Below are 27,996 nucleotides of genomic sequence, written 5' to 3' on the forward strand. Positions count from 1 at the left end.
AGAGATGGGGTTTCACCATCTTGGCCAGGCTGGTCTTGAACTCCTGACCTCGTGATCCACCCACCTTGGCCTCCCAAAGTGCTGGGATTACAGGCGTGAGCCACCTCGCCTGGCCCCAGTTTCTTTTTTATATTATAAGGTAGAGATACCATCCACAGGTCCTAACTGAGTAGCTCTTCATGAATCCAATTTCTTTGAACAGGCCTCAGGTAGACTCTATACATGCTGAGCCGGGCACAACCCTGGTGATAAAAGGATATGTGAGGTATACCATGTGTCTTCTTGGCAAGGATCTTTGAAATAAGGAAATTTTTAGACCTTAATGTTTGGGATTGCTTTTTAAAAGATAGGTAAACAAGAAATCTCACTCTAGCATTTCTTGCACATCAAAGTCCTTCCCATGTTTAAGGCTCTTCTATCAGAACTTCTTGTTTTGTTTTGTTTTATTTTTATTTTTATTTATTTATTTTTTTTGAGAAGGAGTCTCGCCCTGTCACCCAGGCTGGAGTGCAGTGGTGTGATCTTGGCTCACTGCAAGCTCCACCTCCCTGGTTCATGCCATTCTCCTGCCTCAGCCTCCCAAGTAGCTGGGACTACAGGCGCCTGCCACCATGCCCGACTAATTTTTTTGTATTTTTAGTAGAGATGGGGTTTCACCGTGTTAGCCGGGATGGTCTTGATTTCCTGACCTGGTGATCCACCCACCTCGGCCTCCCAAAGTGTTGGGATTACAGGCGTGAGCCACCGTGCCCGGCCTTGTTTTTGTTTTTTTAATTTTTATTTTTATTTCAATAGTTTTTGGGATACAGGTGGTTTTTGGTTGCCTGGATAACTTCTTTAGTGGTCATTTCTGAGATTTTAGTGCACCCATCACCCGAGCTCTGTATGCCATTCCTAAAATGTAGTCTTTTATCCCTCACCTCCCTCCTGGCCTTCCCCTGCCTTAAGTCCCTAAAGTCCATTATATGACTCTTTTGCCTTTGTGTCCTCATAGCTTAGCTCCCACATGTAAATGAGAACATAGGATATTTGGTTTTCCATTCCTGAGTTACTTCACTTAGAATAATGGCCTCCAGCTCTATCCAAATTACTGCAAAAGACATCATTTCATTCCTTTCTGTGGCTGAGTAATATTCCATGTTGTATATATATATATACACCACATTTTCTTTATCCACTCATTGGTTAATGGGCACTTTGGTCGGTTCCATAGCTTTGCAATTGCGAATTGTACTGCTATAGTGTCCACAGGTCTTAGAACTTCTTAGTTTTATGTGAGTTTTTTTTTTTCCCCTCTAACAATTTTCTGAGTTGGCAGCGCTCTGAGAAACTTTAGTACCATCTCATTTACCCCCAATTTATCTCCCCTATCAATTTATCCTGTATCTCCCAACAATCAACAACACACAATCACTTTTTTTCTTTTTCTTTTTTACCCCCAGACTGTTAGCATTTTATTTTAAAAGATCAATCCCTTTGGCTCTCTTCCTCCTTTACTCAGTCTTCTACCTAGGAAACTGTACTAAAATGAGATATGGAAAACTTTTCATATTTTTTAAAATTAAATCTCAGCAGAGTGGTGTTTTATAGATTTTTGGTTAGATTCTCAAACTCATTTTCATTCACTTTTCTTTATTCATTTAGTGTTTAGTCAGGTTTCTCATTCTAACTTTGGTAACTTAGCACCATTTGTATAATTGAAACCAATGCTACAGACGGATTCCTTATCCATTTAACTTGCTTCTATAGTACTATTTTTTATAAGTACATTTTGAAAATACTGAAGTATTTTTATAAATATAAGAACAAATATATATACTCACAAAAGAACTATATTCATGTATTATATTTTTAATAAAATTTTCCAAAACTCACAGAGCTATTTAACCTAAATTTGACTACTTTTGTTTTTGTATTAAATTAAAAAGTTCTGTTTTCCAGGGAAAATGACAAGACAGATTTGGATGTTATACGAGAAAATCATAGATTCCTATGGAATGAGGAGGACGAAATGGACATGACTTGGTAATTAGCCATCAGAGGCATAATGCATCAAATGCTTTAGTCCTGTTTCTCCTGTTTTCTGAGTGTTTTTTTGTCAGTTAGTCAAGGTGTTCAGCCCCTTCATAGAACAGTTCAGAATCAAGGACATAAAATCATACCTAGGATTATTTGGTTCTTTTGGTAATTTTTGGCAGTTTTAACTGACTTCTCATTGTTTGACTTAGTCTTCAAAAAATAGCATTATTTTTTACAGTATTGTGTGTTATCTTGTAATATGCTATTATATGCTGCTGCTTTAATTTTTAAAATGTTTTGGAAAAAAGTCATACCTGAAAATTTTTTTTTAAATCCAAACATTACAAAGGGTAAACAGTGAAGAGTGATTCTCCTTCTCATTTGTAACTGTGATTCTCCAATTTCCCTCCCTGAGTGAACCACTTTTAATAGTTAGTATCCAGATATTCCATGTACATATAAGTAATAGTTCTCTTAAAACTTTAATATTTATGTCATATGTATTCTTTGACATCAATTGAAAGTAGCAAACCGTGGTTGAGTTTCTAAATGTATAATTATATTTTTATGGATCTAGGGAGAAGAGACTTGCTAAGAAATACTATGATAAATTATTTAAGGAATACTGCATAGCAGATCTCAGTAAATATAAAGAAAATAAGGTATGCTTTCAACATATTTATAGAAAGAGGTTCTTATTCAAGTAAAATATTAACTTTTATTATACTATCATGCCCTCCCCCCACATTATTCTTTTAAAGATGCTAATTCTAGACTCAGTTGTCCTGCATTTATGATGTGTCATTTGGACCATTTAACCTCTGCAGCTGTGGAGTTTACAAAAGGCCTATGGAAATTTAGAAGGAAATTTATGCTTTTTTTCTTTTGTGAGCTGAGGCATGAAAAGTCTAAAATTAAACACAAGTGGGTATTGGATCCTGTTTCATCCTGACTCTAGTCTAGAGCCTCTAGTGATTGTGATGAATGATTTAACTCTACAGAATAGTGTCTTATTTCACAGATGATGTTTGAAATTGATAGATTTTAAAAATTGATTACCATTTATAGAGATCCAGATGTACATCTTCTATTACGTAAATGTCTATTATAGTAAAATTAACATTTCAATCAGTGCTAATTAGTAATGGCAGATTTCCTTTCCCACTTTACATCTTACTTTAGTTAATATTTTTAGTTTTGGTTGGCTGTGATGGCTCATTCCTGTAATCTCAGCAGTTTGGGAGGCTGAGGCAGGAAGATTGCTTGAGGCCAGGAGTTCAAGACCAGCCTGGGCAATATAGTGAGACCTTGTCTCCACAAAAACTAAAAAAAATTAGCCGGGTGCATGCCTATAGTTCTAGCTACTTAAGAGGCTGAGGTTAGAGGGTTGCTTGAGTCCAGGAGTTTGAGGCTGCAGTTAGCTATGATCGTGCCACTGCATTTCAGTGTGGGTGACAGTGAGACTTTAAAAAATAAAAAGTAATTTTTATTTCTATCTTGAACATCAAATTATAGCTGGAAAAGGTGACCCAGGAGCAGATCTCAGTTAGAAATGTGAGAGGAGGGAATGTTGCATAAATATGTGTTGTAGATACTGTATATTTGTATTAAGACAAAAACCTGTTTAAAAAGCTATCTTATATTTATGTATCATGAAGATTTCTTTGTCATTTAAATTGTTTGATCTCATTAGAACCAGGTTGATTTAATAATTTTTTTTTCAGTAGTGCCTTTAGTAAGTGTGTTGCTTCACAGTTTCTTATAGAAAATAGTAATAATGTTCATTTTGTATACCCTATTTATAAACCCATGTACTTAATATATCCCCAAAACTTCTGTTTCTTACAAACTAGTTGTGAACTCTAGTTCACAGCTGTCTTCTGTGTACCACATCTGATTAAAAAAGCACCACAGTAATTGGAGTTACCTAAAGTTACTATATTATAAATCAAGTGTAAAAATTATCTCTTTCTAGGAGCATGTAACAAAGGAGCTTTTTCAGCCCTGGCTTATTCATAGATTATTCTTAAGTTGTTGTTTTTTTTCTTTTTTCTTTTATTTTTCCCCACCTCCTAATACCATCGTAATTCTTCAGTATTTTGTTGTTGTTGTTCAGTATCTATTGAAACTGGACGAGGTACTGTGGATTAATAGTACTCTTCAGAAAAAGCTAGTCTAGTTGAGGGGAGAAAATATACATAAATAAAAATTAAATAATTGAGTTCTCAGTTTTTTAAAAAGGAATACCACTAGAAATCGTACTTTAAAGAGAATAAGCTTGAAAAAAAGTGTATTTTCCTGCTAGAACATGATGAGTGATTGTATTTGAGGGTAAATGCAGCAAGAAATCAGATATGACTCACAGATTCTGGGCACGGATGCTGAGAAAAATACAGAATTTGGAGGGTGATTTTTTTTGCTGGGGGGCAAGAGTTTAGTTTTGGTATACCATGTTCGAGGTGTTGGAGAAAGAGTAATGCCTTTGGTTCCCTCACTACGATGCATTTTCTCTTCCCTTTATTTATACAAAGACAGTGTATTCTTCACTTAATTAAAAACAGCTCCTAATATATACAGTAGATTCTTTTAGAGCATTTTTAGTGAATTTCCATCTTTGCCTCTTACTCCTATTCCTTCCTTTATTGCACTTCCCCTTTTTAGTTGGATCAGTGTATCATTGATAGGTCCAGCTGCAGGGACAGAGAACACTCCCTGAAAAAAACCACTGGCTTGAATGAGCTGGAAAGTTTATTTTTCGTATACATAAAAGTTCAAGTCGATGGTCATAAAGTCAGAATCCTGTTTACTGCTTGCGTACATGACCTCATTGTGATGAGTGCAGAGTGGGAAGAAAAGGAGGCTCAGCACCAAATCCTGATTAACTAGTAGGATATAATGTAATTTGTTTTGTTACATTTATTATTTCCTCATAAGATTATAACCTTAGTGACACACTATTTTAATAATCACTTTTTATCCTCAGTGGAATGCCAAGCCCAATAGGTAGTTGCTTAATAAGTTATTTGGTGAATAGATTAATGAATGAAGAAGAAAGTTTGGAAACTATTACTGTTACACTTGGCTGTGCTTCAGTAGACATCCTCACATATGTTGGATGCAAGCAATCTCCACATACATATATAGGCTAAAAAATAGAATTAAACAGTTATCCTGAAATTTTATTTTTTCCCCTAGATTTGGAGGATTTTATTTTTGTTGGGTTTTAATCAGTATTTTGAAATATTTTGAGCCTTTATTTGCATTTAAAATACAAAATTGCCAAATTCAAGTAATAGATTGATGATTTAAAAAAAAATTGAAATTGCCAGGCACAGTGGCTGTTGCCTGTAATCCCAGTACTTTGGGAGACTGAGGTGGGAGGATAGCTTGAGGCCAGGAGTTCAAAACCAGCCTAGGCAATATAGTGAGACCTTATCTCTATAAAAAGTAAAATTAGCCAGGCAGGGTAGCACATGCCTGTAGTCCTAGCTATTTGGAAGGCTGAAAACAAACAACCCACAACAAATTGAAGTTAGCCAGGCATTGAACACTTTATCTGAATCCTCTGTCTTACTATAGCAATCCTATGAACTTAAGGTTGTTACTATTTCCATTTTTATACATGAAGAGGAAGTACAGAAGTTAAGTAACTTTCCCAAGGTTAAGACCTAATGAGTGACAAGAGCTTCTTGAGTTGGGTACAGGTATGCATGTTTCTAGACTTGAGTGGTTTTTTGTTTGTTTTTGCTGTTTGTTGTTGTTGTTGTTTTTGTTTGTTTTGAGACAGGATCTTGCTCAGTTGCCCAGGGTGGATGGAATGCAGTGGCATGATCATGGCTCACTGCAGCCTCCACCTCCCGGGTTCAGGTAATCTTCCCAAGTGTATTTTTTGTTTGTTTTTAATTTTTAGAGCATTTTTAGGTTTACAACAAAATTGAGCAGAAAGTACAGAGTTCCCATATACCCCCTGCCCTCATGCATACATAGCATCCCCTACTGTCAGCATCCCACACCAGAGTGGTACATTTGTTACAATCAGTGAACCTACATTGATACATCATTATCATTTGAAGTCCATAGCTTACATTAGGGTTCACTCTTGATATTGTACATTCTACCGCTTTGACAAATGTGTGATGATGTGTGTCTACCATTATAGTATCATAGAGAATACTTGCACTGCCCTAAAAATCCTCTGTGCTCCACCTGTTCATCCCACCTTCCTTCCTAATCCCTGGCAACTACTGATCTTTCTACTTCATCCATAGTTTTGCCTTTTCTGGAATATCATATAGTTGAAATCATATATATGTAGTCTTTTCAGATTGGGTTCTTTCACTTTGTAATACGCACTTAAGTTTCTCCATGTCTTCATGGTTTGATATTTCTTCTTACCACTGAATAATATTAATTGTCTGGATGTACCACAGTTGTTTATCCATTCACTAAATGAAGAACATCTTGGTTGCTTCCAAGTTTTGGCAATTAGAAATAAAGTTGCTGTAAACACCCATATTTAGGCTTTTGTGTGGACATTAGTTTTCAGCTCATTTGGGTAAATACCAAGAAGCATGATTTTTAGAGTCTACTAGTTACTATTCTAAGTGCTTCATATGTTTTATCTCATTTAAACCTCTTTAAACCTCTATAAGTACCGAGGAAGTAGGTACTCATATTTCTACTTTACATATATGAGGAAGCTGAGGCAAAAAGAGGTTAAATAATTTGCCCTGTACTATACAACTGTTAAGTGGTAGAGCTAAAATGCAAACATAAATAATCTGACTCCAAAGGCTGTACTTTTTGTACTAGAATATACTACCTCTTTACTATACCATAACCTCTTCTTTTTCATGTCAGTCTTATAGAACAAAACATCTTATTTGTTAACTTAGGTATCTTGTAGTCTGGCACCTGTAGCTTTTAAGCTATCTTAAAGTAGGTTGTTCTTAACAGATAAATTGCTAATTGTTACAGTGTATTTTCTTCAAATCCTGTAAGAAGAGAAAAATCTGTCATGGGAATTACATTTATCTTTTAGGTTGGTGAATGTGATTGTTGGCTCCATGTTTAGATTTCTGTATAATTTAAATTTAATTTAAATTTACATTGACATAAATGTAATTTTTTTATTATCAGTTTGGATTTAGGTGGCGAGTAGAAAAAGAAGTAATTTCAGGAAAAGGTAATTCTTTAAAATTTTTGCTTTTTAATAGGATAAACTTATTTTGTTAAGCTTCTGAATTGGAGTCATTAAGATCATTCCTAACATATACAAGAAATTCTTATCTACAAAAGTAAAATTAGAGAAGGTGAATTCATGGTACATTATTAGCAAAGGTCAGAATATAATGCTTTAATGATTATTACCTTTATAATTTTGCCTTTAGAACATTCAGTTGAATGTTCTACGAATTTCTAAATATGTAGAAAATATTTAACAAATTAAAGATTTCATGGCAAGACAACTTTCAACAAAAGACGTTGTTATTTTCTGTTCTTTATTAATTTTTGGAATAATGAATTGATTGGTATTACTGTTTTCAGCCAAATCCACATTTTGAAAGTAGAAGTATCATTTTAAACCCAATAGAATTTTGGGTCAGGCTAGTACTCATTTTTGGAAGTCCCTGAGATTGAGCCCAAATACTTAGTCTAATAGCAAAAGACCAGACATTTGGTAGGCAATCAGTAAATGCTTTTTCTATGCATTATTGTAAATCTATTCATAACATTTTTCCTGGAAATTGTGTATCTCCATACTGTCTCTTGCTATAAAATTAGCTCCTTACTGAGTAATTGCATTTGAAGTGTTAAAGTACTGAAAACTATGTAGTAGCACTAAGGAAATAATTTTAAACTTACTTTAAAAAATATTTTAAATGGAAAGATTACATTTTTAAATGATTAAATATTTATGCTATCATTGTAGCTCATATATATCTTCCATAAATTGGATATGTTAGGTGTGCAATTGGATATGCCATGAAACAACATTAAGGAAAAAGAATAAATTTAAAGCTATTTTAACTTTTCCTAGGGTTATACTTTAGTGTATGTTTTTATCTAAAATAATGAGAAATCCTGAAATGTCTATCACAATTTTAAGATGTTGTACTTTTATTGAATGAGATTTTCAGGTGAGTTTATAATGTTACCATTTAAAAAAAATTGATGGGTAGTCTCTAAATTCATATAACTGAATAAAGGACTAGTTAGGGAAGGAAAAGAAAGCTACTGTTGTGATTTCTTTTATAAAGTTATAATTTTGTTATTATTTTAACAACAAAGCCTTACCTACTAAAAATACAGATTTAATAAAATACTCATTTGGAATGGGTTTAAAAGGCTGATTTAGAAATCAGTCTTTTTAGGGTATAATTTTCTAAATTCATTTTGATAATTTCTTAATTTTTATGAAAAAAGATTTGCTGGTTACAGATTCGCTCCTGTTGGTGCAAATTATTGTGATATAAATTAATAAAAGTTTGTCTTGTCTTTTTGCCAAAGTAAATTACTGTTGAATCATTTCTCTTTTTTTCTCTCAGGTTATCAGTCTTTTTTTTGGAGGTTTTAATATATTGTGGACATGGTGATGTGGGTGATGTTAATAATAGCGTCAAGTTATACTAAAATTTAGAGTATCTGGTTTGACTACATATTGTACTTTGCCTCAAAGTGCTAGAATTTTTAATTGTGTTTTCAAGGCCATCTGTGCCAGTATTTAAATGTCATTATGCTAATACTTAAAAATATTAATTTTATTATGACCGTTAAATATTGAAAGGTTTCACCCAGCTATAAGTGCGTGTACTTTGGAAAGTGTATTTTTTTCTTTTGGGGTATTTGTGAGTACATTTTTTGTTTGTTTGTTTGTTTGTTTTTTTCCTTAAACCAACTTTCTGAGAAATATGTCCATTCTTTAATACTGTCTTTCCAAAGTAAAAGATTCCCTAACAGGGAGTCCCTAAAGTGTCTGTCTAAATACAGTCTATCAAGCAAGAATTCTGTGATTGATTTTTTTGGTAACAGTACTTTGATTCGATACTTGTTTACAAGTTGGTTGAACGTATTACTCTGGTCAGTTTTTAAAGGCTGAATATGGCTAATTTACATATTTTAGAAGTGCATTTTAGGGATGATACTAGATCATATAGATAAATATTGTCACCAACTACCATAGCTAATATTCCTTTCCTTTCTGCAGGTCAGTTTTTCTGTGGAAATAAATATTGTGATAAAAAAGAAGGCTTAAAGAGTTGGGAAGTTAATTTTGGTTATATTGAGCATGGTGAAAAGAGAAATGCACTTGTTAAATTAAGTAAGTTGATTTTGGGGGGGATACGATTGATTCTTCCAAGTTTGTCTTTAATTTAAAATTGAAAATATATAGACTTTAAAATTCGAATACAGTTTTTAACATATCTTTCTGGAAGTGCTCTTTTTTCTTGGAGCTTCCCAAAGTCTCAACTTTTGAGCCTCAAATTTTTACATTTTTAGCATTACAATGGTGTTTCAGTAAAAAGAATTCTAATGTCAAATGTAAACTGGTAATTTGTAGAGTGAGGCTCTGTCCCCATTAACGTGAGAATGCCACCACATTACATAGCTAAGAGGCACAATATCAGAAAAAGCAGTGTAGAAACTCACATTAGCTGATTACTCAGTGATATTGTTGTAGCACAGATAATAAATAAATTCACTCTGTTTGACAGTATTAATAAAGAAAAACTTTAGGAAGGCGTCGTTGTTCTTGACCTCAGTCTTAAAACCATAGGGAATAAATACTCCAGAATACAGCAGTTTCCCTTAGGATGCATGTTTTAGTGTCTGTCATTCTTTTATTTGTTTTTTAAGCTAGTCTTCATGTGTCAGCTGTTTCTCTCCCTCATCATATTATTGCCTTTAGCCTTCTCTGGGTTCTAAGTAAATGTGCCTTGAGAGTTTTCTGCTCACACCTAATAAAAGTCAAGAATGTCCCCACATGCTACTTATGCATGTCAATACAGACTGGTTTCTGAGTTCCTTCTGGAAGTGCTCAAGAGGAAAAGTCAGCCAGTGTGAATTGAGATTAAGGGGGGAAAAAAAATGGAACTATTTGAAAAAAGTTCCTTTGCGTTTGAAAGTTCTTAGAATACTTCAGAGGAAATGACTATACCCACATTATTAGTAGATATCTTTGATGTGAGACACATGTTAACGTGCCTGTGGAACACAGTTTGTTTTTAGAAAAAATTGACAACACATTTTTCTAAAATAGTGTTAGAATATTTTCAATTCCTCAAGCAATCTAATATTTTTATTATATGTATGTGTGTATATATTTGCATTTTTGAGGTGATGAAGGTCGGATTTTTTCTTCAGATTGTTTCCCCTCTTATAGTAATGGAATATGAAGTGCGAATTTATGATATTAAAACTAGATTAGCAGTGTGGTTATTCAAAATCAACCATTCATTGGTGTCTTTTCTTTTTAGGGTTATGCCAAGAATGTTCCATTAAATTAAATTTTCATCACAGGTAATGTCTTTAAAAATGCCATTCTTAATGTTTGGTAATCCAGGATATAGCCATTTACCTGCACTAAGTGTCTCAATGTAGACTTGGGTGGTTGATGGTTGAATTGGTTGATCATATAGAAAATCTGGCGTTGTCGTATGGCTACATAAACTAGGGGTTTAGAAGTCCACCATGCCCTATTCTTGCCAAGCAGTTTTAAATGTAAAGGCCTATGTGGGGTGGTAGATGGATGTTAGAGTTTTTAGTTTGGAGCCAATGTCCTGACACTTTAATGTTAGAAATTACGTTGTAAAGCAGACTTCATAAAGCAGTTTTTGTGTCTCATTTAGACAGTGTTTTAGCTGGAGTTTGCTGTTCTTACAAAGGATTAGACACCTCTACACTCATTTTAACGTTAAAATCAAGGACAGGCGCTGTGGCTCATGCCTGTAATCCTAGCACTTGGGAAGGCCAAGTTGGGTGGATCACTTGAGGTCAGAAGTTTGAGACCAGCCTGGCCAACATGGTAAAACCCTGTCTCTACTGAAAATACAGAAATTAACTGGGTTGGTGGCAGGTGCCTGTAATCCCAGCTACTGGGGAGGCTGAGGCAGGAGAATTACTTGAACCTGGGAGGTGGAGGTTGCAGTGAGCCGAGATTGAGCCACTGCATTCCAGCCTAGCAACAGAGTGAAACTCTGTCTCAAAAAAAAAAGAAAAGAAAAGAAAAAAAAGTTAAAATCAGGCTTTTATTGAATGAGCTTTACTGTATCTGCCACATTGAATGTGTGGGAATACCAGTGACCTGCAGTCATGGGGTTTGAAATCAGACCTGGGTTTTTAATCTCAGCTTCTCCACTTACTAGGCTTCCTCTTGGACAAACTGCTTAACCTCTGTAAGACTTAATTTTATCACCTATAAAAATGAGGCTACTCAGGCTATTGTGGGGAATAAATGAAAGTGCATGTAAATTGCTTGCCACAGTAACTGGCATTAAAGATGTTCAGACTGATTCTTTGCAACTTGCCTTTGTGATGGTCAGGTTTTATGCCCTGAATAACAGTTAAATTAGTTCAACTTTTGCAACTTTATTAAATGTATACGTAAGCATATTAATTTTAAAATAGCTTTCTTTTTTTTCAAACAATCACATGGGTTGTCAGAAAATAACAGCTTTGTCATAAATGTGCCTATATAGTACTTTAGCTGTTAAAAATAAATGTTAAATAATATTTTTAATTCTTAAAATTAGCAGAATTATTTTTATTATTTTCATTATTATTCATTTTTTTGAGACAAGGTCTCACTCTGTTGGCTGGGCTGAAGCACAGTGGTGTGATCATGGCTCATTGCAGCCTCAGCCTCCTAAGCTTAAGTGATCCTTCCATCTCAGCCTCCAGAATTGCTGAGACTACAGGTGTATGTCACCACACCTGGATAATTTTTTTTTAAAGTTTTTGTAGAGATGGTGTTTCCCTATGTTGCCCATGCTGGTCCCAAACTCCTGGACTCAAGCAGTTCTGCCTCAGCCGCCCAAAGTGCTGGGATGATAGGCATAAGCCTCCACACTGAGCTGGAACTTTTTTAGATTACTGGAATCGCCTAAACCTTTATTTCCCCTTCCCATCAGTGATAGTGAAAGAAACCAGAGATTTGTTTTGACCTTGACTTTTGAACTTCATTTCAAAATGGAAATGATTCTTAAAAAATAGGCAAAAGTGGTTACTACATTAAATACTATTATAGCATTTGGTATATGTACTTTAACTTGGAAAATCTGCTGAACAAGTTTTTTGAAAGTAATCTTTTCCTTTGTCTCTATCCTCCTTGCCAGTCCCAATTTCAGCATTATCACCTTTTCCCATTTAGTATTTCTTTTTTTAACCTATTAAAATTAAGTAATTGCTTGCCAACCTTGTAAACCTGGCCTAGAAGAGATAAAGCTGCAACAATAAGAGTATAAATTATAAGTGGCCTGATGTTGATATATGAATTAACAATAAGCCCTTTCCATTTTCATTCCATTATGCTTTTACTATATTCCTTTATTCTTAAGAGAAGAAATTTCTATTTACTGGTGGCTTAGAGCTGTTCAGCAGTTTCACCTTATTTGTGCTTTTTTAACATGTAGGTGGATATGGATTATGTGAAGAGAAATGAGATTTGTTCTTGTAATTTTGTTTTAAAAGGCTAAGTGATAGAATATAGAAAGAAGGAAACAAATACAATTATAATTTGTATTTACTATGGTTGTATACAGAACTTATAGAAAATAATTATTTGTCTCAGTGTTAAGACTTTATTATCTTACAGAATAGTTTTAATTAATATACTAGCCTAAAATATTTACAGACTCACTTAACATCCCTTATTATATAAATCACATTTAAAAAATAAGTATTTTAACTGATTTTGGTTTTTTGTTCATATGATGGTTTTTATTTTTGAAAAGGTCAGTTGGAAAAGTTAACTTTAATTTTATATTGTTTAACATAAAGGAGAAAAGAAATCAAGTCAAAAAAAAGAAAAGATAAAACCAAAAAAGATTGTGGAGAGTCATCATGTAAAAAATCCAGATTATCTTCTGCAGAAGAGGCCTCCAAGAAAAAAGATAAAGGTAAAAGGAAATTAAGATAAAGCATCTACTCACATTTATGAGCATGAAATATAATCTGCCATATTTCATTCATCTAATTGGTGAATGCAGTTAGAATTTCATTTTATGGTAATTGAGAGGAAACTGACTGAGAATTTAGATATGAACTTAAAGTGAGTTACAGGAGTTTTAAGAACTCCTCTAAATTAATTAAGGGTTAATTTTGGTTCATTTTTGGCAGATAGTATAATATTGCCAACAGTTTTCTAATTCCTGGCTTTGTCACCTACAGACTTGTTACTTTGGATAAGTCACTGAACTGCTTTATTTCTCTTATGTGTATAGGGGTGAGGTGAATATCTGGCCTTCATGCTGGTCAAGCTTATTGTGGAAACTCAAATGAGAATGTGAAAGACACTTTGATCAGTGCCTTTAAACAGTCTATAATTTATAAATCAATATAAAATTATAACACTGATTTTATTTATAATGGCCTATGTGATTTTTTCACTGGTTTGTGAGTTTCTAGAAATGAGAAAGATTGTCACGTATCTGTGTTCTCAGAACCTAGCATAGTGCTGTGCACATATACTTAGAACTGCCTGCTTTTTCCTCAGCAGTCCTGAAGCTCTCTAAGACTCAATTTCTTTATGTGTAAAATGGTCATGATTCCTTTTAGAGTTGTTCAGAAGTTGAAATGAGATAATTCATTAAGCAGTTTGCATAGTACTTGGCACATATTAGCTATTACAAAGGTTACTTCTAGTTGCTTTTTTCGTCCATAATAGAGTCAAGTTGGCTGTAATTTATAGTGAATCATACTTAATCTAGATAGGTAATTGTTTTAGATTCAAGCCAATGTTAATACAATATTTGGACAGGAGAGGGCTCTCTCGCTCCAGCTATGAAGATCATTAGATATGTTGCATTCTTAGAAGCATTTACTACTTCTTGCACATCATGATATATTCATTATGTAGCAGAGTTTAAATCTACACGCCCTTGTGATACTGTCTACTCCCATAGCTTCAAGTATATGGTGTCACCAAGCTTTAGTCTTCGTAAAATTGATAGATGGTGACAGGAAGATATTGTCATTTTATTGCTTATTGAGAGATGGCATTTGTAGCAGAATGCCTTTTTGTCTCTATGTTAATTATTTTCCCCTCTAAGGTAGATTTTAACCAATAAATGTTAAAAATATCTTTTGAGTCTTAGAAAGTTATTTATCCTTATATGCTAGTAAAATATTTAATGTGTCACTTAAGAAATTTCTTGCCCTCATTGTATTATATGTTTATTCTTATCACAACTGTGATACCATGTTAATCACTGCATATTCCAAATGAAAGAACTAGTCTCTACTTTATAAAATGTTACTCAGTACAATCAATATAGATGAGGTAGATAAATACTGAGGTTCAGGGCTGGGATTGGACCCTTCATATTATGCATACATATGCATGTGATCTTCCTTATAGACGTTTTTCCTTTAGTGTTCCATCAGTAGATGACACCTGTGTTGACCTAAAAACTAATATCAGAAATCTGGGGATTATCCTTAATACTTTCTTTCACTTTATTATTTATGTTTGATTTGTCACCAAGTCCTGTGAGTTTTACCCCCAGAGTATATATTTCTGAAGTTCTCTCCACCCTACTACAAACCTCTATATTTTCTCTTATAGGCTACTGTTATATTCTCCTTACGGGTTCCACCTCTGTCCTGCCATTCCACCTTCCCTCCTCTTAATCCATTCTCCATAAATCAATTATTTCCTGTTGTTTTTAGGCTGGTAACCAAAATCCTGGACAAAGCTAAAAGGTTCTATGGGATCCAGAACTTATGTACCATACAAGGCTTCTTTCTCACCACTCCATACCTCACGTTCATACTCCTCCCATGTAACCTTTCAGTTTCTGCAAAATGTCAAGCCTCTTTCAATTTTAGGGGTTACATGGATGCTGCATCTTCTCTTCCTAAAACCCTCAGTTCTATTCCAGCTCATCCTTCAGGTCTAAGCTTTTAAATGTCTTTTCCGATCCTTTCCTGATTTCATCCCCCACCTTGAATCTAAATTAGGACTCTCATTTGTAATGCTGTCATGGCTCCTGACACTTTCCATTGTTACACATATGACGATGTAAAAGCCAAAAGCCAAAAAGAGGCAGAGATTCTTCCTACTTTGTTCATTGCTATATCCCTGGCACCCCACTAGCTCGTGTTCAGCATAAATAATAGAGAGTAAAAGACTTTGAAGATTCTTCAGGGATAGAAGACCAAAGCCAGGTGGAATTGAGACATCTTTTTCCTATGTATTCTCTATTTAGAGTGCCTTTGAAAGCAAAGTCTCTAGAAATACAGCTTTTTTACCCCCAACTTCTATGGTATATAACAGAAAATAACAAAATTTTAGCAAACTTTTAGGAAAACCATGTGGAACTCTTTTATACCTTATCTGGGATCATCTGGAATTAGCTTTATCATTGATTTGATTCTTTCTTGCCAGACCACCTTAATTTGGACCAGACTTGAAGAGTAATTAATACATGCTTAACATCTCAGCTGCGTTCGGACTGTTGGCATGCCTCAAAACAACTTCCTTTAATTTTATTTCTATCTTTCTGGCCTCTCCTTAGCTGAAGCTTTTTTTTTTTTTTTTTGGTTGTTGTTGTAAGACAGGGTCTTGTTCTGTCATCCAGGCCCCAGGCTGGAGTGCTGGAATACAGTGGCATAATCTTGGCTTACTGCAGGCTTAACCTCTGAGGCCTAAGTGATCCTCCTTTCTCAGTCTCCCAAGTAACTGGGACTACAGGCCCACATTACCACACTCAGCTAATTTTTGTTTTTTGTTTTTGCGTAGACAGGGTCTTGCTGTTTCCCAGACTGGTTTCAAACTCCTGACCTCAAGCAGTTCTCTCACCTTGGCCTCCCAAAGTGCTGGGATTACCAGCATGAGTCACCACACCCGACCTCCTTAGCTGCTTTTAACTGAAGTTCCTTCTCAGTCTTACATTTAGCTGTTAGAGTTCCTTGGTGCTCTTACCTAGATTTCTCTAGTTTCTCTCTGTACTCCCAGTGTAATCCCATCAACTCTCATAGCTTTAGGTTACTATCTTAGAAAATGTTAAATAAGTAATAGATGGATGAACTAGATAGTTGAATGAATGGATAGAGAGAAGAAGTAAGAAAGATCAATAACCGACTTTAAGGACCAGTCCGCTTTGGCAGGTATGGGGAGAACAAGATATTTAGGTAGACTGTCTTGGCAAAATGTTCAGAATCTTATCTGTCTCACCATCACCCCTTTCCCAAAAGCTACCTCATCCTTCAGGTTTCAGCTTAGCTCAGTTCCTTGGAAAGGCCCTTCCTGGCACCCTTTCACCTCACTTCTCCAAATAAGATGATGTTCCTCTTACATATTCCAATAATACCTCTCACTTCTCCTTTAGAAATACATAATATGCTTGGAATAATTTGTTTATTTTCTGTAAGGGAAGGGACTATGTGACATGTTTACTTCATTATCTCTAACTCCTGATAGTGCTTGCTCCCATAGTAGGCATTCAATAAATGTAAGTGAGTGAATCAGTGAATTCAACCACATTTTCTCAAAGTCAGAGGAACTTCAGAGATCAGTTCTGGAATCATGACTGAAAGGATATTCTTTAGTTTTGCTTTTCAAAGTGTGGTCCTCTGGGCAGCATTTGGGAACTTGTTAGCAACTCACAATTTCAGACCCTTCTAGATCTACTAACAAGTTCCCAGAACGAATCATATGCACTAAAGTTTGAGAGAGGCACTGCTGTGTATCATGTGATTGTTCTGCATTGGTTCAACATTTCCAGGGAAAAGGAACCCACTACTACCAAAAATAATGCTTTACATTTTCAGGTAGTTGTAATTGCTAGCATGTTTCTCTTAACATTCAGCCCAAATCTACAGCTTCCTCCCTTTGGTTCTAATTATGTCCTTGGGCCTCCAAATTAAGCCTAACGTCTTTTTTACCTGTAGAACTTTGGATATTGGGAAGTAGGTATCATGTTCCTCATTAGAGGATGACAGGAAAGAATACATTTCCTATTTCCTTACCCTGTAGTTCTTATACTCTTCACCTGGTCTAAAGGGGCCAAAAACTTTGGGTTATGAGGCCTCCTATCAGGGAACATTGGAGGAATTGTTACTGTCTGTCTGTCACCTGCCCTTTTTTACTTTATCATCCTTCAGAAATATTTTCCCTGAGGTCTTATTGCAGGAAACTCTGTATCATGGTGATTTTTTTAAAAATTACACTGATAGATCTTCAGTGCCTTTCTCTCTCTGTTTCTGTCACTGGATGACCATTGTAGAGCCGAGAATTTTTGTTTTATGACATAATTGTATGTGTTCTTATCAGTTACTGAGAACTAATGCTCATCTGCATATGACTTTAGAAAAGATACTGTAAAAAGCAAGTATTTATTTGTACACTGCTTTCAAATGTTGAACATCTCTATAGATAATAAATTATTGCTTATATTGCAGCTAAGCTGTGAGGTGTGCTTTTTAGCAATATGAGATTTTTTTTGCAGGTATTATTTTTTAAGTTTTGTGCTGGCTATTACAGACCAATGAGAACATAAGATATGATCCCTGCCTAAAAGAATGTAACATTTTAATTAGAGAGATAAGACTAAGGAACATGAAAGATTAGAAAACAGTGAAGTGCTTATCTGTAAGACTATAAGCAAACTAGAATATTGCTAAGAATTCTGGTTACAGCTACAATGATTGCAGTACTACAGGATGATACTTAATAAATCAATGATGTTTCCTTTTCAGGATATTCATCTTCAAAGAAATCAGAAGATTCTCTAAATAGTAAGTAACAAGTATTTATTTAATAAAAATATGCATTTGATGTATTTGCAATTTAGATTTCCCATGAATTGTATCTTACTTTGATGTGATTATTTGTTGTTTTTGTTAATTATTTTTATACATGAGAAAAACTGTAGAAAAAAGGCCAAAAGTGTATAGGATTTATTCCTCAATTAAGGGCATTAAGAAGTTTCTTATTTTAAGTATAGAGAGCATTAAAAAGTTTTCCAGTAAATACAATGGATATATCTTTCAATTTCATGTTATAAAATGTGAAGGAAGAAAGATAAAGGGATGAGGTTGAAATGGATTTAAATTAGTCCTATGGTTTTCCCTAGTTTGGATCAAAACAGATTGGATTTCGTTGAGTATTTGCTGCAAATTTTATTATTTTTTTCCCTGCAATATTCCAAAAAGTATTTGCAATGACTTATAAAAACATACACAATACTTTTTTTAAGGTTGAAAACGTCAGAATAATGGAAAAATAAGATAGAATAGCAATGTAAAGCTACAGTTATACACCCAATTGTATTCTAAAAAGTCCTGCATAATTGCAAAGATAGATCACCGATTTGTCAGTGTTCTTCCTAACAACCAAACCTAAGAGTGAAACCAGCAGTAGAAAGATTAATTGTACCCATAAGATAATAATGAGAACTCCTAGAGTGTTCAGCTTTTTCCTGGCAGTTTTGAGAGAAGAGTCTTCTATGGGTTTATAAAAGGGTATATCCATTTGTGTCGTAACGAACAGTAGCTTTGAATCTAAACAGTAATACAGTGTTGAATTTTTTAAAGACTTATAGTAGGCTCAAGGCCTAATAATAAGGTATAGTTCAATAGCATATCTAATTCATTTTATACTCTCTGGACTTATTTCATAGAAATTTAGAAACTTGAGATTTCTAGGCTTACTTGATTATTTTATTTTATGTTTTTGGAGACGGAGTCTCGCTCTGTCACCCAGGCTGGAGTGCAGTGGCACGATCTTGGCTAACTGCAACCTCCGCTTCCCAGATTCAAGTGATTCTTCTGCCTCAGCCTCCCGAGTAGCTGGAACTGCAGGCACCCGTCACCATACCCAGCTAATTTTTGTATTTTAGTAGAGACGGGGTTTCATCATGTTGGCCAGGCTGGTCTCGAACTCCTGACCTTGTGATCTGCCTTCCTTGACCTCCCAAAGTGCTGGGATTACAGGCATGAACCACCACACCTGGTCACTTGGTTATTTATAAACCTAAGAATTAAGAAAAAAATTTTTTATGACTTTAAGATTTATTGTGGCAAACTCAGGGAAAAAAGTTTGATAATTATTCCAAATTCCAAAACTCAAATATAAACATTATTTGCATTTAGTATAATTCTTAAGAAATTTTAAATATTCAATGATCAGAAATTTTGCACTGAGAAAAATAGAAATTTTAAGATATTTCTTGTTTAAAAATTTAGTGGAGAGGGAGATGATGGAGGTATTCCTCTAGCTTAGGAATATAGTATATTCCTTATAATTATTTTGCTTGTACCAACTTTGTTTTCAACATATTTGAAGTATCTTAAAGCACTGACACTTTCTCTGCATATAAATTCTAATTTATCAGGAAGTCTTTTCCTAAATTAGGTAAAATGTAGTGACAGTTTCGAAAATAACTGCCAAGTATAAGATTAGTGGACCAATGTTATCTCAGGATGAAATCATAGGTACATACTTCAACAAAGGTGTACACAGGCTAAAGTGGGAAAGTGTATTTTAGTTTTCATCCATTTCCAACAGTGAGAGGTGTGAATGTTTATGTAATACAGAAAAAAATTCCCCTTTTTCAGTTCTAATTTTTTATTATTAAAAAATCTTTTGGGGGAAATTCTTGAATCACTGATTTATGTTATTCTTTTATTTTTTTCTGCCTGATTTCTCCCTCCCACTGTCTTTCAACCCTGCCCTCTGAATCCTTCCCTGCCTCCCAGAAGTAGCACTTAATGCTCTTTTACCTCTCCTCAACTAAGTCAAATTTTTACTAGTAGAAGCAGGGTGAATACTGTGAAGACTATATCCAATCTGAGAAACCTCTAGCTAGTTTGGCCTTGAAAAAACAAATTATCCACTTCAAGCTGACCTTCTGTTTGGCAGCCAGAAAGTTATTTACCATAGTAAGCAGGAAACATATACATTGTTATGGTATGCCAACCCCAGGTATCCTCTCAGGCGGTCAGTCATCTCTATTACATGGTCTTGGCAATTTCAGACCTCACATTTTGCTATTTATTTTATTTCCATTTGGACAATACTCAGTTACCTTCTTAACTCATTTGACTTCTGGATTATTAAAACCAAATCCATGGAGAAAAACTCAATTTCTGTTGGCACAGTAACAAGTGCTTTAGATATGTTACTTCATTTAATCTAATAATGTGCATTAATATCCTCATTTTGTAGATGAGAAAAATCAAGACCTAGAGAATGTCTTTAAATGAATGAAGAAACTCAATTTTTAAAAATTATATATTTAAAGTGTACAACTTGATGATGTGCTGCCCTCTTAACAAATTTCAAGTATTGTTATCTGTGGTCACCTTGCACATGAGACTGCCCAAGAACCAGAGAATTGAAGCAAAGTGTCCAAGGTCAAATAGTTAGTGGCAAAGCTAGGATTAAACATAAGTTTATAATTCCAAAGTCCATGCCCTTTACCTGTGTCATCAATCAATAACTGCTCATCGGTGAAATCAACTGTATGTCTATTCTTTATACCCCAGTTCTGGCATATGCATTGTACAGATCCACATTAAATGATTTCATCTGTCTGTGTTTCACTTCTGTCTGTAAAATGGGTATAAAGAGACCTACTTTGTTGGATTATTATCAGAATCAAATGAGAAAACATACATGTAAAGTATGTGCCTGACACAAAATAAGTCCTTAATAACCTGTAGTTATCATTGTTATCGGAGAAAAGAAAAGTACAGACATGTAAATCCTGTGTTTGTTCTCTAGAATTGATGAAATCAAAAGTTAAGTCTATAAAAATCTGACCTGTCCATTTGTTACCATGATTATTGGAGACATTTGCCATTGCTTCAGTAGGGCAAGTTATTAGTTACCATATAATATCCACAAAAACCAAGATGATAGACCTACTTTCATTATTCAAAACATGTAGGGAAAATTGTGTACAATTTATTTAGGCACCACACTCTAAAGGGAACATTGAAAACTTGAAGCAGGTCAAGAAGAAAAAAACTGAAATATTGCGAGAACTTGAAATTATGTTGTAGGAAGAATGTTGGAGTAACTGCAGATGTTTACCTGGGAGAAGAGTGAAGGGATGGGAGGGAAGAGGTGAGGAAGTAGACATGGAAATTACTGTATGGAAGTTACTGCAAGGCTGCTACTATGTAGAAGACTTATTTTTTATGACTCTGGGTTGGCAGAACTGCCCAAAGACAGATTTTTGCCTTAATTTAAGGAAAAACTTGTCCCTTAGAACTGCCTGACATAAGAAATGGAGAAATGGGCTGCCTCTGGAGTAATGAGTGTTCTAGCATGGATTGAATTGGCACTTGTTACTGGAGGTGTTGCAGTGAGAGGTTCATTCATTGGATAAGTGTTGGATTAAATGACCTCCAGGTTCCCCTTTCAACTCAGAAAGTCAGTGACTTAAATTCCGATCCCTACTTACCAATAATTACTGAACAGATTTGACAGTGATGCATTATTTTGTGTTGCCTGTTCTTCCAATTGTTATGTCCTTAGTAACACCCCTCCTGCCCCTGGGAGGTTGTAACAGTTATGATAGCAATGATTTGTAGTGACTGCCAACCCTCAGGGAACCAGAATACTATAGATACATAGGGTTATAAGGGACCGTAAAGGTCATTTAGTCCAGTCTTGTAGACTTGATTCTCTAGGGATATCTGGCCACTTTTTTAATGGGTATTTTTTAAGACAGTTATTTTATAATGTTACTCTAAACTGACTTGATTTTTTAGTAAAATTAATTGACTACTATCAGAAAACTGGTGTAAGAAAGCTGGCATGTGGAAAGTACTCTTGGAAGAGAACGAGGTAACAGCTGTCCACTTCTAAAGGTCTTGTAGGTTTTGTTCTCTGGCATCATTAACATTAGCAGAGTAATACACTAGTAATAACCTTACTAGGCCTAATTAGTTTTTCTCTGCTTTCTTTATCTCATACTAGTGAGTTTTCATAAAAATAAGAGATTTTAATTCTTTTTTTCCTCCACATTATCAATTTGGGACACTGGCCATCCCAGTGATGGCTATCATTGAGCCAGGAATCTTGTTTTCAAGATTAAAATTTTATCATTTGTATGTAGATCATTAGAAAACAAAATGCCCTCCCCCCTTTTGCCATTTTTGCTGGAATTGGTGTCAGAATAGATTCAGTTAGGAGCAAAGTTCAGACACACATGTTGATTCAAGGATCAGAGTCCAACAGGTAAAAGGCTAGATCCACCGTAACAAATCAATGCTCTTTTATTTTTGTTGTGTTTAACTAAAGGACATTCTGTATTGACAGGCCACATTTGTGCCACTTCTTTTTTAGACTAATAATCATTATTGGAGAGGAATTGTTTGCTAATGTAACTACTTTGTGGATTATAGTGTTATTGCATGATAATTTTGCCATATTTTTAAAATTTTAGTTGACTAATAAAGGTGATTTATTTGAAACGTGTCTATTTTGTCATATTTTTATATATAAATAAAGTGTCTTTATTGTTTTTACTGATTTTGAAGGTAATTCATGCTCATTGTTTAAAATAGAAACAATTTGAAAATGTTTAAAATAGAAAGTAAAAGTATTCCAGGCCCACAGGTAATACAATCACTGCTAAATTTGGTTGGCTTTTGCAAACTTACAATACATATATAAAATTACATGTATGTATATAATGTGCGTATGTTTTTAACATATATGTTATACTATGCATACTTTTTGTAACTTAAAAATTTGATATAGAGTGGACATTTTTCTATTGCAGTACATACAGATATGCTAATGTTTTTAAACAGCTGTATAGTATTTATTTAAGCAGTCATTAATCCCTAATTGGTGGGGAATTAGGTTTTTTTGTTGTTGTTGTTCTTATACAGTGTGCATCTTTGTACATATGTATCAGAGGTGCTTATTTATCTGTGTAAATAATCAAATTCCTAAAAGCAGCATTGCTGGTCACAGGGTATGTGTGTTAAACTGATCTATATTGCCAAATTTTTCTCCAGAAGAAGGTTTACAAAATTTCACTCACAGCAGTGTGTGAGAATGCCAGTTTCTTCAGTGAAGCAGGCTTCTTCTCATTATGTAATCAGCATTAGTTTTTTAAAATGTCTGACAATTTTTTAAAAATAATTTAACTAGCTGGTCTTACATACTAGCTCAGTTCTTAAGGTGCTAATCTTAATGTAAACATGTTCTCTACAAATGTAAATCTTAACTTGCATGTCTTCTGTTACCCAAGAAAAAGAAGAAACTAGATCAGAAACAACTATATTGCAAGAGATAATTCACTTATAAGAGTTAATATTGGAATTGCTACTTTAACTCAGTGTAACTTAGAGACTTAAAATCCTTGGCCTTTTTGCTGTGACTCTTTGTATCCCTTGCCCTATTTATATATGTTTTAAAATAATTTATTGTACATGTGAGAGTGAATTAAATTTTTAGAAAGCCATAAAAGTTGAAGCTGAGTTAAATAAAAAGTTAATTATTGGCGAATAGTTCAAAATGTGTTTTAAGTGTAATAGATTTTTAAAAATCATCTCTTTTAAATGAACAGGAAACTCTGATGAGGAAGAAGGTGCTTCAGAATCTGAACTTTGGAAGGGTCCACTACCAGAGACAGATGAAAAATCACAGTAAGTGCTGATATTAATAGATAATATGTACCTTTTCAATCAGTTTAGGAAGCTATAACCATGGCTTTATTAATGGAAAAATACAACATCATGGTTATCTATTTAATGCCAAAGACTGCCTGGCCTGGTAAGATTAGAGCTTATTCCCAGCCATTGTCGTAAGAGCCAACACGTCCAGCTTCCTCCTGGTAAATAAATCTTTAATCAGTTCACTTTAACAGATGACCCTCTGGTCCTTGATTGGATTTCTTCAGAGATGGCTGTTTCCTAAGCTTCCAGAGAAGCCTATTCCATCATACTGTGATTATCATAAACCTATGCAAGGGAGCCCCTTGCATGGAAAGTACACTTCTACACTGCTATACTGCTGTCACACTGGTCTTTTAAAAGTAAAATAATATTTACTGCTACAAATACATAATATATTTACTACGCTCAGTGTAGTATAAAAACTACAGCCTAAGGAGATTTACCCAATTCCCCAGTATATCTTAGGCTTACATTTTTCCTCAAAAAGTTTCTTTTTTATTCACTTCTTGAGCAGACTATAATTTAAAATGAGAATGAACAGAGAAGTTTTTTAAAGTAAGCCCAAAAAGTAAAGAGAAGCAATGACATTTCACAGGTATTTCAAAGCAAAATTTTAGGTAATACATTTAGGGAGAGGTGCCAACATATGAAATATTTTTATTTTAATCAATCTGGGTATAGTTATGATTATTCTAGAAACTAAGAATTATTTGATGGCTGAATCATGGGAATATATTGATATATAGCAGAATCAGCCAATATGTTGACTTATTTTATTTTTATTAATCTCATATAATGTATCATGTAGTAATTTTTTTACTCTATTTATCGATCTTAATATGTATGCTTTTTTTTTTAAATAGGGAAGAAGAATTTGATGAGTATTTTCAGGATTTGTTTCTATAAGACGAGAGAAACTTAATGTGAAACTTCATGAAGTTTTAAACTTCATGCAATTTGAAATTTCATGTAAGTTTTTATCTGCGAGTTATAGCTTATGTGGTTTGTCTTTGGAAATAAAAATCTAGGTTCTCTCAGAATGTCAGATGAGATGCTTTGGAAATTCATTAGTTCAATTAAAGACTTTCCTGTCCTTTAAATATCTTTTCAATTGCTTATCTACAATTCTGTTTTATCTAACTCCTAGAGGATAGAGCTGGACAGATTCCATTGCTCCTACATTTTGTAGGTTTTTTTGCACTGCCTTCATTATTTATCTTCTCTTGCCTTCATTATTTTATTTTATTATTTTTTCTTTTTCTGGTTTTTAGAGCCGCCAATACTGGATTTGTTTGTTTGTTTTTGATTTTTTTCTTTTGTAGAAACAGAGTCCTCCTGTGTTGCCCAGACTGGTATTCAAACTCCTGGCCTTATGCATTCCTCCCACCCTGGCCTCTCAAAGTGCTGGGATTGCAGGTGTGAGCCACCATGTTCTGCCAGTTATTTTAAATTACTAGGATTAAAGTAGATTATGTATGTCTTTAACCTCTGTCTTTCCCATTGATAAACTGGCAGCCATCTTTTAAGTACCTGCTTTCCCGTTACCACCTATTTTCAGCTGCTTTCTGAGGTTTTTAGCTAACCTGTCTCTTGCTTCCTTCTTAACCTCTACCACTTAAGAGAGTTTGTTATAATCAAATTTGACTTCCTAGTCTGTGGATAATTTACTATTCAGTAAATGATTACCACAGGGAGCCAGTGAGGACCTACTAGTCTAAAACAGTTCATGTGTTCACAAAACTGACTCCCTAGCAGAGATTATGCAATAAGATAATAATTTAACTGAATAATACGATGTGCGTATATCTTACCTCAGATACACTCATGCAAATATGAATATAATTCTGATATGGTTTGGCTCTGTGTCCCCACCCAAATCTCATCTTGAATGTGTACTCCCATAATTCCCACATGTTATGGGAGGGATCCGGTGAGAGATAATTTGAATCAAGGGGGCAGTTTCCCCCATACTGTTCTTGTGGTAGTGAGTAAGTCTCATGAGATATGATGGTTTTATTGGGGGCTTCTGCTTTTGCATCCTTCTCATTTTCTTTTGCTGCTGCCAAGTAAGAAGTGCCTTTTGCCTCCCACCATGATTCTGAGCCTTTCCCAGCCATGTGGAACTGTAAGTCCAGCTAAACCTCTTTCTTCCCCAGTCTCCGGTGTATCTTTATCAGCAGTGTGAAAATGGACTAATAGAACTTCTATGCAGAAATATATTATAAAATGTTAACTTCTTAACATAAGATCCTACTTGCAAGGGTCTATGGAGGTACTTCAGGAGATCCAAGCCTTTTTAGAAGCTATGTGTGAACTTCTGTGTATGTTTTTTGGAGGAAAAGTACATAAATTTCAAATTTTCAAAAATCTGGTTTTCAGAAGGGTTTATTGATTTCTGAAAACAGGTAAAGATCTACTTTTATAAAGAGCAAATGGATAGATATAGGAGAAGATGCTTGACTTGATGAATAAGAGAAAGAACATATAGAAAATGAACTGAACATAAGCAGGTATTTTATTGAAGATATACTATTTTAAACAACATTTAAAACATGGAATGATTGTCATTAAACTGCAAAATAAGTAATTCGGTATCTTATTTTAAAATGGTTATTATCAGAGATTTTCCTTTTATTAAACAGTTGTTATTCATTAATTCCACAAATATTTATCAGGCTTCTATTATGTGTGAGGCACTGAGCTGGGCATGGCTGTAAAGGAACCATCTAGGAAGTAATTAGGCAATCATTTCTGAACCTGTTTCAGAAAAGTAAATCAGTGTTGGGTTTATCAGTGTTTAACATTGTTTGATAGTCCTCTCACTTCTTGAAGAAATTGTTTTTTTTAACCTCACTACTTGTAGTATGTAAAAATCAATCTATATTCCTGAGGAAAAAGTGTTTGAAATGTCCAGCAGCAAGACTGATATTAGTAGTAGAATATATGCAGTTAAATATTCATATGGTAAAAATATGTCCATTGTTTAGTGGTTGTCAGAAAATAAAATTCCTGCAAAATTAAAATTAAGAATTTAACTAGGAAGAATATCTAAAGACCCTTTAAAAATAGATCAGTGTATTTGGTATTTCAAGTAGGTTTATGACATCAGGCTCATTTATAAATTTATATAAAATCACAACACTTAATCCACTCATGCACAATGACAGATAATGAGAGTCATGTTTTTAAGGAGTCTTGAAAAGGCCTCTAACACTATGAGTTTAAATAGTAATTCTCCTACATACCTGTCTCAAACTTCACTATAGTGCAGTCAGTGGTGGTCAGCAGACCACTTGTCTGGGGGTATTGAAGTTAGGCCTTCTTACACTCGCTCTTATACAGAGTTCATGTATTTGGCAGACATTCGGTGGTCAACATCTCTACCCTCAATACAATTTCTGGTGACTAAGGAGGGGAAGTTGTTTGAGCTGACTGATATTTTGGGGTCCAAAATTACATAGGGCTAAAGGAATAAAGTTTCTTACATGGTTTTTAAAATACTAGTGATTCTGGGCCGGGCGTGGTGGCTCAAGCCTGTAATCCCAGCACTTTGGGAGGCCGAGATGGGCGGATCACGAGGTCAGGAGATCGAGACCATCCTGGCGAACACGGTGAAACCCCGTCTCTACTAAAAATACAAAAAACTAGCCGGGCGAGGTGGTGGGTGCCTGTAGTCCCAGCTACTCTGGAGGCTGAGGCAGGAGAATGGTGTAAACCCGGGAGGCGGAGCTTGCAGTGAGCTGAGATCCGGCCACTGCACTCCAGCCTAGGAGACAGAGCCAGACTCCGTCTCAAAAAAAAAAAAAAAAAAATAGTGATTCTGGAAGTGGAGTTTCACAATTATTTTCAGCAGTGGAAATGAGGGAGCATGCATCACTTAGCTAAGTTGATTAATAAACAATACTCATTTGAGTGTACATATGACTTACTGTCATATCTTATTTATATCTGTTTGTTGTAACATTTATTCACATAGTATTCATTCATATTACTGAGTGCCTACCTTGTGCCAGGCACTGCTCTAGGTGCCAAAATAGAGCTGTGAACAAAACAGACAAAATAGATAAAAATCTTTCCTCATAAACTTTACATTCTAATGTGAGAGAAGCTGTCTTG

At 34.6% G+C, this 27,996-nt stretch overlaps 1 protein-coding gene across 1 annotated transcript in view; it reads left to right on the plus strand.

The window, feature by feature from the left end:
• Positions 1-24,920, plus strand: part of FRA10AC1 (fragile site, folic acid type, rare, fra(10)(q23.3) or fra(10)(q24.2) candidate 1) — a 33,803-nt gene extending 8,883 nt beyond the window's left edge. The window contains exons 5-13 of the mRNA XM_011934355.1: positions 1,942-2,025; positions 2,597-2,681; positions 7,159-7,204; positions 9,227-9,340; positions 10,497-10,539; positions 13,018-13,136; positions 17,938-17,976; positions 23,772-23,850; positions 24,744-24,920. Coding sequence (XP_011789745.1) covers positions 1,942-2,025; positions 2,597-2,681; positions 7,159-7,204; positions 9,227-9,340; positions 10,497-10,539; positions 13,018-13,136; positions 17,938-17,976; positions 23,772-23,850; positions 24,744-24,786 — 652 coding nt within the window. The 3' untranslated portion in view covers positions 24,787-24,920. The remainder of the gene's footprint in view (positions 1-1,941; positions 2,026-2,596; positions 2,682-7,158; positions 7,205-9,226; positions 9,341-10,496; positions 10,540-13,017; positions 13,137-17,937; positions 17,977-23,771; positions 23,851-24,743) is intronic.
• Positions 24,921-27,996: the final 3,076 nt, after the last annotated feature.

Source organism: Colobus angolensis, unplaced genomic scaffold (genome assembly GCF_000951035.1).
Source record: "Colobus angolensis palliatus isolate OR3802 unplaced genomic scaffold, Cang.pa_1.0 Scaffold134, whole genome shotgun sequence".
Taxonomy (NCBI): domain Eukaryota; kingdom Metazoa; phylum Chordata; class Mammalia; order Primates; family Cercopithecidae; genus Colobus; species Colobus angolensis.